General features: G+C 43.4%; 1 protein-coding gene across 3 annotated transcripts in view; it reads left to right on the top strand.

Annotated features, from left to right (window-relative positions):
- The first annotated feature begins 3,657 nt into the window (after window positions 1-3,657).
- The window catches only part of PPP1R12A (protein phosphatase 1 regulatory subunit 12A), a 112,710-nt gene continuing 103,861 nt past the window's right edge, over window positions 3,658-12,506 (top strand). For 2 of the 3 annotated variants that reach the window (XM_054271264.1, XM_054271272.1), the window contains exon 1: window positions 3,658-4,000. In XM_054271264.1, the coding sequence (XP_054127239.1) occupies window positions 3,764-4,000 (237 nt within the window). In that variant the 5' untranslated portion in view covers window positions 3,658-3,763. The remainder of the gene's footprint in view (window positions 4,001-12,506) is intronic. The other variant, XM_054271254.1, reaches the window with a different exon arrangement.

The raw sequence follows: 12,506 nt of genomic DNA, 5'->3' as shown, positions 1-12,506 counted from the left end.
ATCTGTGTGAAATAGCTTTGAATAATGGTTGTTATTCTTTTAAGAAAAGATAGAAAACCAGAAAGCACACTGATAGTAATCTCATTGCTAAATCATTGTATTGATCACTTGAAGCATGTTGTTAAATTAACTGGAAATATGTACACACATAGATGCTATCTCTGTAAAATGTTTACATCATTACCTCTACAGAAAAGTAGCCCTACTGAATTCAGTGCTAATATTTGTATGTGGAAAATTACATACTTAATCACCTTTAGTGTTGTGTATATACATGCAAACAAGGGATTTAACAGCACACCTAGTGTGTTGGGTAGTCTGGTAGGAATACATCAAAAAAGCCTGATAAAACTAGGTCCAACTTAGTATGTTCTTAAGTTGCACATATAATGTAGCTCACATGGTTAAGTGTCTCTTGCTAGCATGCTGTGATCATTGTAAACACACATGCACACTTATGCAGTTATCTGATTCACTCTTGTGACTCTTGCAGTACTGACTCAGAATTAATTTGATACTCACTTTTAATATGGTCTTCAAAGACAGCTTTAATATATGTTTGCTCTAACCCTCTGCACAAGTGAATTTAACACTCCATGCTTAGATAATGGGAAAATAATTTCATATTTCTACCAAAATTATTATTGGTATTTACAGATGTTTATCTCAATTAGTATGGAATTAGAAGCTGTAGCCTGTCTCATCTTCTCTCAGCTACACTGATTTTACACTGAAATGGAATGACATTAGACAAGGGGTAGAATGGCATAACAATGGGGTAAAGAATATGGCCCAACATGCCTTTGCTAATGAAATTACAAACATTTACGGGAGATTTGAGATAGGAAAAAATTAGAAATTAAAAATATTATTAGAAGTAGCATTATTATTCCCGTCTTGAAGAGTGAACACTTGCAGAGATTAACTAGTTTACATGAATGACAACTCTACTTTTTGCTTAAGGAAGACCATATGCACATAGATTTAAGTGCTACGTATAATTTCCAGCAGAGCACACAACTAGCTCCAAAAGACATTTATATTCAATGTATATGGAATATGTGAGTGTCAGCTGACTGTACAAAGGAATTATATCTTGCCTGTAGTGTCTGCAAAACCCCTCAAACATAACATAACTTGGATTGGAGGTGCAATCCAAAAAATTAAAAAGTCAAGGAAAATAATGTCAAGAATGTGGAACATACAAATAGCTGCAGTGCATGGAAAAATATTTGCTGAAGTTCTCTGAAAAGCTGGAGCTGAATCAGTGCAAAAACTTTCCTGGAAAGAAGAATAAAAGGAAAGTATGAGATCTGGTTTTTAAAACCAAACTACCTGCATGATATTTTAGAACAAAACTGAGCTGTAGAACCTCTGCATTTCACTAACAAGCCAAGAAGAGCAAGTTGGAGTTAAAAGAGGATCCATGACCAGAAAGAAAAAGCTGAGCTGGAAAATTGAAATCAAGCAGAGGGGACTGGACCTAATGAAAACTTAGAAACCTGCTCCATGACATTGAAATTCCTGAGAGAGTGCATTTTGAACATGTGCCTATCAATTTGACTAGAATTACTTTGTTGCTAACAAAGCACTCTATTTACATATTGTGTGTTGAAATCAAGCATTCTTCAGATATGAGGTTTTTTGAAGAGTCAAATTTTCAGACAGCCAGCTGAGAGAGCAGCAGCATGATGGGGAGGTGACTTGTAAAATATCTGAGACATTTGGGGCAGGGGAATGCAGCTTTTAACTTGCATTACCTTTTTCCAGGTTATAGTTTCCAAGTCCTTGGGAAATGGCTCTGGGTTGAGAGTCTGTCCCCAGGGGACTTTGCCCACAGGACAAGACCACAGCAGGAGGCTGGAACCTGCACAAATTCCCTCCTTAGACATGAGTCAGGTGCTGCAGCCAAGCTCCCAGCCGTGCTGTCCACGCCATGCTGATGGTACCAGTGCAATGCCAAAGCACAGCTAAGCCACTCGTGGGAGTAGCAAACACTGCAAAGACTGGCTTTGAGCTGTGCTTTGCAGCCAGCCACATTTTCAAACCCAGGAATGTAACATGTACCCCTGGACAGTGACACAGGCTGCCAACGGGAAGGTATAAGTTAGGTGCCAGGTAATCTTTCATCCACCTACTTAGACTGCAAATCTTTCTCTGGCAAATCTTTCATCTTGACTACCAGATGTTGTCTTTTGTTCTCAATCACATTACGCCTGCACACTGTCAGTGCATGTATCCCATGCACTGCTGTATGAGTAAGTCTGATGGATATTATGCAAATATCTCCAGATGAAAATCTGTTCTGAAAGACATTAAGGACAGCACGTTGCTGCAGGTACCTTGCAACTACTACTTCTTGTGAAATGTCAGACATCTTTATCAATATAAATGGAAATAAGAGCCTGAGCCGGCTGCACGATTGCCCACCATAAGAAGGAGAGATTGCAATTAGAAAAGCGCAAATCATGCAAAATTTGAAGTGTATGAGGTTTGGTGACCCTCTCAAACTATACTTTGTTCCCTATAATTAGTTGAAAATAAAACTTATTTTCCAGTAGGTTCAAAACCACATTTTATCTCCAGAGATTATTCCATTTAAAGCAAAATACATATTGCTTTTAGCTAAAGAAAACAGGCTGTGCATAGAAAAAACTTTATTATCTGTTATAGCTTGGTTACTAGAAGTTGCAACTCTGAACAAAAACATTTTAGTCTTTGTATCTTCAAATGCTTCGTGGTTTGTAACTATTTGTTTTCTCCCAAGAGAAAGGATGGCTGTGCTACCCCCCAGGTTTGGACATCATGGAAGCGAACTGTAAGTGAAATGGACAATAAGCACAGGGCTTTGTCCATTGCCATGCAGAATGACAGAATCATGGAATGTTATGGAGTTGGAATGGATCTTAAAAATCATCTAATCACAATCCCCTGCCATGGGCAGTGACACTTCCCTCTAGACCAGGCTGGTCAAGGCCTTACCCCAACTGGCTTTGATCACTGCCAGGGCTGGGGTATCCACAACCTGGGCAGCCTGTTCAGAGTCTCATCACAATAAAGAAGTTTTTGCAAAAATATCTAGTGTAATTTGTACCCAGTACTCCTTGTTCAATCACTACAGTTCCTGACAAGGAGTCTCTCTTCAGCTTCCCTGGGGCCTCCTGAAGTGTAGAAGCAAAGGGTAGTTGGTGCCTTCGTACATCAAGCTGGTCTGATGTGGTCCTGTCTAACCTCCCAAAACAAAGGACCCTCAAGCTGGTTGCTCCATTTATTTCCTCTTTTCCAGTCAAGTGGCTGCATGTTTGCGAGCGCAGGCGGAAACACCGACCTCGCCGCAGGTGACAGAAGTCGCAGGTGGGAACGGGCAGCGCGTTCGGCGAAGGGGACAGGAGGCGGGGCTGCACTCCCACGCCCACTGCCCTCTCACAACTCCCAATTCCCAACTCTTCCTCCCAACTCCCCTCCTCAATTCCTAACTCCCACTCTCCCCGCACAACTCCCACTCCCCGCTCAGCTCGGCTCGGCTCGGCTCGGCTCGGCTCGGCTCGGCCCGGCCCGGCCCGGCCCGGCCCCGCTGCCCGCCCCCCGGCAATCTCGCGGGATTATGCTAATGAGCCGCCACCGCCCCGCCTCTCCGCTCCCCGCCCGCCCCGCGCCCTCCCTGGGCGGTGAGCGCGCGCGGCCGCGGTGCGCTGTGGGATAGTGGCGGTATAAAGTGTACGCTCGGCGCGGCCGTGGCTGAGGGGGCCGGCGCGAGCGGGGTATGAAGATGGCGGACGCCAAGCAGAAGCGGAACGAGCAGCTGAAGCGTTGGATCGGCTCCGAGACCGACCTGGAGCCGCCCGTGGTCAAGCGCAAGAAGACCAAGGTGAAGTTCGACGACGGTGCCGTCTTCTTGGCCGCCTGTTCCAGCGGAGACACCGAGGAGGTGCTGCGATTGCTGGAGCGGGGCGCCGACATCAACTACGCCAATGTGGACGGGCTCACCGCTCTCCACCAGGTCGGTGCTGGGCCGATCGAGGGACCCCTAGCCGGACTGGGGCGGGGGGGGGGCGAGGCCGCCCGAGTGCCCCCCCCAGAGGAGGAGGTGGAGGAGGAAGGGGCCGGAGGCGGCTGCGCTCCCTCCGCTGGGGGGTGTCGGGGCGGGGAGGTGGCGGCAGGGTCAGCCTGGGACCGGCCGGGGGCCGCGGGCCGAGCCCCGGGCTGCAGGGGCGGGAGGCTGCACCCCCTCCCCGCGGGCAGGGCGTCGGAAGGGGCGGATGGGCCTCTTCTGCGGCGGGAAGGAGGTGCCGCTGACCCTCTTTCGCTTTCCCCTTTTGGCAGCGCTTCCCTCGGAGGGCTGGGGGGAGCGGGCCCTGCCCCGTGTGGGCTGGGGGGTCCGGAGGCAGGTGCCCCCGGCGTGGGAGGGTGACCGCAGGTGAGGCGAGCGGGCCGCCCTCGGGGGGCGCTTCTGTCGCTGCCCCTTGCCCGGGATCCCGGTAGTAGTTCCCTGCTTCCCTCGGTCCCCGGTTCCGCAGTAGTTTAGCCGATTAAAGCCCTCTCGTGTGTGCGGGCGGCCGTGTTGAGAGAGTGTTGAGAGAGGGATCATCTATTTCTCTCCGGTTTCTAGGGGAAACCAGTGTTTTGTTCATTATATAGAAACGCGTATCAGGAAGGGGCTGCTTGTTTTCGTTACCGATGGCTCCCGCCGCAGTATGAAAGCTTAACTTCAAGGGGAGCGGGGATCTTATTTTTTTTTTTCGTGCGTTGGAAAGTAGTGAAAAACCCAATCCGTATTGCTTTGTTCTGGTGTGGGTATGTGGGAGGGGAGTTGGTGCCGAGGGAGGTAACTTTCACTTGGGCCGGGGGGGGGAATGGACGGGAAACTGGCTGTGAAGTTTCCTCAAAATGGATGCTTTGTGCATGTTGAACTTCATAGCAGTCTGATTGGAATCTCAAAACGTTAGCCAAATAAGGAAAGGCTGTGGCAATCCGGAGATAATGCGGGTTTGCCTGAATAGTTTTTTTTCTCTAGAAGGCCAAAAGCTTCCACACAATATTGGATTCACTGAATATCTGGAAAACAAAAAATATCTCCGACGGGCTAGCTTCTTGTTCTTAAGTTTAGAAGTTGTTCAGTAGTTTAAAAAAATATCTTAATGGTTATGTGTTGTAGGTTGATCAAGTAGAAATCTTCCCAAAATGGTTATGTGAGGTGGTTTCTTACATTAAAAAAAATGAGATGGTGAATTTGTTTTCTTCATCCTGTATAGGTTTTTCAAGGATGTGAGGCTTTAGAAATTCATAAACTGCCTTGCAGAGCTGGATAGAATCCCCTTTTGAGCATGGGCTATAAATTTTATGACTCTTAGCTCTGTTTGCTGTGTCTGAGTTGTCACTTGCTCCCCTGAATAGGGTGTTGGTTTACTTTCAGTTGTGAACCGAGCTGGAAGAATGAGTGTGTGTTGTGGTTGAGCCTGTCAGCGTGTTACTGCAGCACGGTTACCTGGCTGCAGGCTAGCCTGTCACTTCGCTGCAAGCTTTTCTGTATTCCTCACCCTCTAATGAAGTTATGGTCGGCTCACGCTGCCAGGGAGCTCGGTGTGAGGAGCCATACCGTAACTGGTTAGATCCTTGGCTCTGCAAGTGCTGCGCTCCAGCCATTGGTAGGGGGGGATGACGTTTAGTTGAACTCTATTGTTAGAATGAGAGGTGGCGTTCTTGCCTTCTGATGTCTGGAAGGCGTTTTCAAAATGTCTGTGATACTGTACACAAGAAAGCTCTCATCAGGGTAATTCTGAGCATATTCTCCCCCTTTTTGTACATTGTAGTCAGCTTTCAGTTTGGAAGGGCAAAGTCTAAAGGAGCAGAGGTAAAGATTTACATCACTGCTAAAATTCTTGCTCACGCTCCTCCTTCCCCCTCTGCTCCTTTAGTGATACCAAAAGACCTTTTCTGATTTTATGATACTGAAAGTAAATAAGATCATTTGTGAAGTTATAATCCTCTTGAGGCCGTACAGTAAGTGGAGGTTACCTGTTGCTATTAAAAAAAACGTAAAGCAGATCCATGCCTGTGACGACTCTGAAGGGTTTCACTTCATTATTAACACAAAATCATATTTTCCTCTAATATGCCCTATAAAAGGTGCAAATCACACATGATGCAGTCTGTAGCATGAATTAATTTCATCAATTTTAGCTGCAGCGTGAAAAAAGCTGTATCTGTTCTCAAAGGAAGCTCTTCAAAAACTTGTCGTTCTTCCTGACACTTTTGACTGACTGATGGTAGTTGTGTTCAAGTCCGTATTATTGTGTTTGAGATTGCCGTGGAGTGCTGTTGCTTTGTGCTTCTTTGGTTTGTTGGGGTTTGTTCTGTTTTGTGTTGTCTGTCAGATCCCATGTAGAAGACACTGCTCTTCAGAGAAATAAATTTATCTCAGCCAAGGTAAAATTACTGTAGGTTTTTGGGTTGTATCTTTTTTGTCCTACATTAGTTTATTTTTTCCAGTTACTGACCAAATGCGTATGTCTGAAATAGCGATAGAATTAAATATTTAATGTAATATTTAGCCTTTGGTTTTACATATGGCAGTTATAGAAAGAGACTTCAACTTTGTTTTATTTTTCACAGCGCAGGTAGTTGGAAGTGCTGAGGGGGAAGTACCATCAATTCTGAAATTCTGGTGAACTTCAGATCTGGTCTCTAATGGAGCATCAAGCTTTTTCTCTGAGTGGGGTAGAGTGCCATCACCATCAGAGAGCTGCCTGTAGAATTGTTGCCCTTCATGCATAGGGGAAGGAAAACAATTACTTGACCAGGTAGCTGAGGGGAGGAAAGTAGGGAGGATATATATAGGTACTTGCTGCAGCCCTCGACAGTGCCAGTGAGCAGATTTTGTTTTATATCTGCGCATGCACGAGTGAGTGGACTTGGGTGAATCATATCTGAGGACAGATGAATTAAATTCTTTGGTATCTTGCAGAAGAGGAAAAATTGTCATTAGGTTATGGTTGTTATTCCTCTATGGAATTTTGAGTTCAAAGCTTGTTTTAAGAACTTGTTCTTCACAAGTCCTCAGGTTAGGCCTTCAGCACAAAGAACAAAAGTGTTATGTACTGTTTTCCTATCTGAGATATATGTGCAGTGTAGGATATTGCAGCAGGATACTGTGTTGTGCCGCATGATATGCGTTATATACATATTGTGTGTGTGTATCTGTAAGACCAGAAAACTTCTAAATGAGAACTTTAAATTTACAATCAGATGTCAATGCCATTACTCCAGTGGAGGTGGGAGTTTTGAATATTGCAGTCTCAGGCAGTTGTTACGCAGGATGGGCTCTAATTTGAAGTGCAGTTTTTTAATCTGCCTTAACAATGGAATGTAAGGGGAACTTGAGAAAAGAAAGAAGCTCAAAGGTGAGCTGTGACCTTGCAGATTATTTGTGTCTCCAGAGTGGGGGGTAGAAGTGGCATATTCCAAAATAATCTTAAGAAGAGGCTATATAATATTTTCAATAAAACCTGATCTCGTCTTAGGCAGACATACTTCTTCAGAGTGGGATTCAGTTCTCTCGTCCCGAAAGCTTAACGCCTGTCATTCCTCAGAGTTTGGACTCTCTTCTGCTTTCCTTGGCTTTCATGAAAGAGAATTTAGTTCACTAGCTCTGACTGGAATTTATTGCTTAAATGGCTGAAAGTAGTTTGTCTAGAAGTTCCATAGAGCTTTGTACAGGAGAGTGGAGCCCACCCTTTCTGGACTACTACCACTACAGAAAGGCTGCATGCAGTGGGGAGGGAGCACGATGTGGCCAATTTCCTGGAAGGCTGGATTTCCTGTGCACGTTGCTCCCCTGGGAATATCGGATGTGCAGCGTGCAGTACCTGCACACACCTCAGCACTGGCTGAGATTAGGCTGTGGTTAGGTGTCACAGTTTGTGCAGCCTGCTTTTTGACTGCCCTTTTTCTCTGAGGCTGCTCAGACTAGGGGATGGTAACCTTGTTTTTGGCCTCGTTCTCTCCGGGTGAGGAAGGTGAGTGCTGTAGCCCAGTTCCACCACTCAGCATGGAAAGAGCATGTCCTGCTGTGCTGCTCTTACCTGTTCTGGGGAGGGCACTGCTTTGAGGGGATATAGGGGGAATTGTCTTGGCTCTTTGTGCCTGGGGATCATTGCGGAACCACAGGGGCTGTTGTTGGTGAAGGCCCCGGCTCCTGTTGAAGGATTCATGTTGTCTTTTTTGTTTTTTGTCTGTGACAACTACACTTTAATCAAACAAAGTTCCTCAAAGGCTATCTCTCTGTATCAAATTGTGGCTTTTTGCAATTCTTTAGGGGCTCGTTTGAATGTGAAGGTGAGAGTGTTTTACCAACATTATAGTTACATACTAGTTTGCAGATAGAGCAGTATGCGGTAATAAATAGAAATTTTGATTTGCTGCCACTGTTGTAGGACTATGCTGTGTTTATCCCTGAATACTAATTAAGATTGTGTGTTTCACAGAATTTTTGCTTACCCTTTCTGAGTAAGGACAGTTGTTGCTGTCATTTCCTGTGGGTTCTATGAGATTTATTTCTTAGATAAGAAGTACCTTCCTTTGCAGGAGTTTTTGCAACTGTTTATGTGAAAAATTCTGTCAGGACTTTGGGTGGCATATTCTTAGTACCTGATATGGTAACAAGTGTGGATACCTTTGGCACCAGCTGTGTTCTTATTACAACACCCTTTCAAACTGCAGCCAGTGATGCAAAAGGAACATAAAATCTACCAGCACTGGTCCCTTTGCCTTAGAATTTGATAGAGGGCGTTAGGGCTGCCCTGTCCGTGTTCCTTCTGATGAATGGTAGCACAGGTCATGTGTTTGAGCTGGGGCTGCAGCACATCAAGCTGTAAGAGCAAAGACCAGGTTGCCAGTCCTAAATATCTAGAGTGTTTGCATCATAGCAGCAGCACCCAACATCCAAGGGTAAGGGAGGTATGGAAATAGCTCAAAGCTGTCCTGGTAACCTCCTGGCTATGACTTCTGCCATTACTGTTTCAGAGAATGAAAATACTGCTGCATATGGTAAGCTTGTGAACTTTTCATAACTGTTGAGTAGGAGGCCTTCATTTCGTGCTGAAAGGTTGGTACTCAGTTACAAAACTGATGTTGAAGTCTCGCTGTTTGCATAGGAACCAAGCTGCTAATCACCAAACCTCCTAATGCTCTCATTGTGGATGTTCTACCACTGAGAATTTTGGGGTAATTTGTTCAGCTTGTTTTATTACTCTTTTATCGTGGCTTTTTTTAAATCTATGTTTTAAGATAAACAGAGAAAATGAGTCCAGAAATAAATGTGATGTTGACTTCACTCAGTGATCAGACTACAGAGGCATATTTGTTTAAAATCTCTTTTGTGATTGGTTCTTGTGTGGGCCACAGATCTTTCTGTAGTTACAGTAGCTAGGTTCAGATGGTACAGTAAGTACTTGTTAACTTCCTACTGATGTTGTCATCCAAGATTTTAATTTTATTTTGTTTTTACTCTTTGAAAGGGAGGCAAGAAGAGGGGAAAAAAGGTGTGACTTTCCATAACATACTGTGAGTGTAATAGTGGATATTTAAATAATGTATTCAAAGATTGTGTTCTCCTTGGTGTTTTATGAAAGAAATTAGTAACAATCTCTTTACCTTTTTAGGTTTATTATTTCTGTCAAGTATGAACCTGGGATTTCTATGTATTTTCATTGCTATGGATATTTCTTGTGCACAAACAGAATAACCCAAGTGAATTCTAGCATATAGAAATTATTTAAAGTATTTAAAGCTAGTTTTCATGTTGGTGTAACTGACAGGTTGCTTAAACTTGCTAGTCATGGAGGAAGAGTTCTGCATTCCAATGTAAGGATGAATTCTTCAGGTAGGAGTTTAGTATTTACTGAAGCTAATGTTCAGGGACAATTTCTGTTGGTCTCTAGACATGAATTTCACTGTAGCATTAATGCTGCTTTTACAGTACAGCTTTGTCTGTGGTTTTCTATGTGTTCTAGTATATTTTTGGCATTATTAGAGCACTTTCTCATGATAGGTCATCAAAAAGCACCTTGTAAAAGTAGATGAGGTATGCTTTTGTATGTATGAATAAAATGGATATGAACACACTTGATTTAAGGCCTTTATGATTTTGACATTGTAGTAGCAAGAATGCTGTCTTACTAAATTATTGAATTTCAGTTGTTAGCTAAATCTGAGGCAAGGAGACAGAAGCAGTCAGTATAAATCACTAGTAGATTTAGCCCTCTGGAGGGATCTGTATTCCAGGCTTAACAATATATGCTATGTTGTAGTTGGAACAGATGGTTTGACAGGCTCTTGTGCAGTTCTTTACTTGTTTATCCCTTTGCTCATGCTCTCAGTTGCTCCCTTTCTCAAAGTTATTACTTAGGCTAGTAAGACACTTAGTGCAATCCTCTCAAAAACTGAGAGCCCAGCAAATTGGTTGTCTCTGTCAGTGTAATTGTGTTTCCTGAGGCTGGACTCACAGCATGTGGAATTGAGGAACATGGCCTGTCCTAGCACATAGTGATATTTTATCCAAGGATGTGTCCAGATGGGTTAGACTTAGATGAACTAATATGCTCTGAACGCAGTGTGGAGGTAGTTTTGAAACTGTGGCATGAGTACAACACCCTTCTGGGATTCTTGCAGCCAAGAATCTGTAAATTACATCTAAATACTTCTGTATTGTAGTGTAAATACAGATCATACCAGGTGAGATAGGCAGCATGTGAGGGCATTTGCCTGACAAGTGCTTTGTCAATGCCCAAGAGTATATTTTTCTTCATTGATCTTGACAAGCGTACAATGCAAACTGGAATGCAGCTGCAAGGCAGTGGAGCCGTCCCTAAGCTGGTCAGCCTCTGATGCTGCTGCCTGGGTGGAGACATTCCAAGCTCCTTTACTTTCCTATATGCATTCCTGAAATGACAGTCCATGGAAAGCACGGCATAAGAGTAGCAGCATTCCTCAGCTGTTTCCTTTCCAGTCATTTCAAGTCTGTGAGACAGAATACAAAAAGGCAAAAGATGATCACAATACTTGGTGGGGGGAAGCATTGTTGAATATTTTTTTTCCCCCAATGTATTGTTTTGACAAGACCTGGTACCCAGCTCTTGTTTCAGTTATTGAGCACTGAATCAGACACTGTGCTTATCCTGGAAACTGAATCTTTGCTGGCTCATTAACAAAACCAAAATTAGAGCAATATGATGAAGTCCTTGAACGAGACTGTTTCCCATTTATGCCTGAGTGGTGTTAGCACTTACCCCATTAACCATATATTTGTTAGGCTAATGGCTTCTAAGGGTCAGTTAAACAGAGAGAAGGGTGGAGTTGGCTTTAAGAAGAGGGTGAACCCTCTGAGAATCAAATGTAGCCGCATTTTGGGCTTACACACAGAAGTAGGTTTATCTTCAAGATGGCAAATAAATACTTCTATGCTACTGTAGTTTCTGAATGCTTAAATTTGGTCTATAACTAGCACATGACTATTGATTCTGATACTAAATTATCTGTAAGCTGTTGTTAGAAATGGTTTAGCCCTAAAACATTCAAAAGGGCCATGTCTCTCAGTTTTGTTTTTTTATTATTTTTAGTTCAGTCTGAAATATGCTTTGATTGATTTTCTCATGTTATGATTGTAGTTCAGGGTCTTGAGTTGGGACTGACAGCTTGCTTTGGTGTGATCAGTTAGCCAGCCAGTGGTGAGTATTAGACAAGTTTTAGTTCTGGGGTGATTATTTAGTTTTGGGGTTTGTTTTACTGCCCTGATTGTGAAGCAAGAAGAGTAACGGGAGTCATCTGTATTGATCACTTCTTGAGTATTTGAGGTTTCTTGTACATCAGAGAATTACTTGCAAGTGTTAGCTTTGTGTTGTGGATCTCACAGATATATCTATATAGATAGATAGACGTATCTCTTGTTTTTTCAGTTTCCTAAGGTTTTGGTTTTTTTGTTCTTTCACTGCAGGACTGAGGTGAATGTGAACAGGAAACCTGTTTGTTAGTAATTCTAACAAATCTCCAATCTTATGGGATGAACTTACCTTACTAGTTCTTAAAATTCACACTTGAAGCAAGTATTTATATTGGGCAAAATAATAATATCTTCATCTGGTAACCAGGGTGAACAATCTGACAGGCATGTACACTGTATGAGTGTGGTCAGTGCTGCCTTCTGGAGCAGTTCACTTGGATGCAGCTTGCACTGAGGAGCTGCATTCCTCTGTCAAAGCTGGGATCCTCGTGGGCCCCTTTGGAAACTGGAATACCATCTCAGACTTTGAAACTTTCAGCTTGCAAATATCCTAAAATTTGCTTTAGTGCTCTTGACTTAAAACCTACACTTTTCTTACTGAAGTGGAAAAGTTGTTATTTTAAGGCTGCAAAGCATGTTGTCCCAAGTTTTAACAAAAGTGTTGTTGCTTACAGTGTGTTTGCAAATAGATGCAATTATGCTTGAATAAGTAAGCTTAATTAAGTGAATA

This window comes from Melozone crissalis, unplaced genomic scaffold (assembly GCF_028551555.1).
Source record: "Melozone crissalis strain CALT ecotype California unplaced genomic scaffold, PUWL_Pcris_2 ptg000004l_1, whole genome shotgun sequence".
In the NCBI taxonomy this organism is placed as follows: Eukaryota; Metazoa; Chordata; class Aves; order Passeriformes; family Passerellidae; genus Melozone; species Melozone crissalis.
Note: the sequence above shows the minus strand (reverse complement) of the source record. Positions and strands in the feature narration are given on the sequence as shown.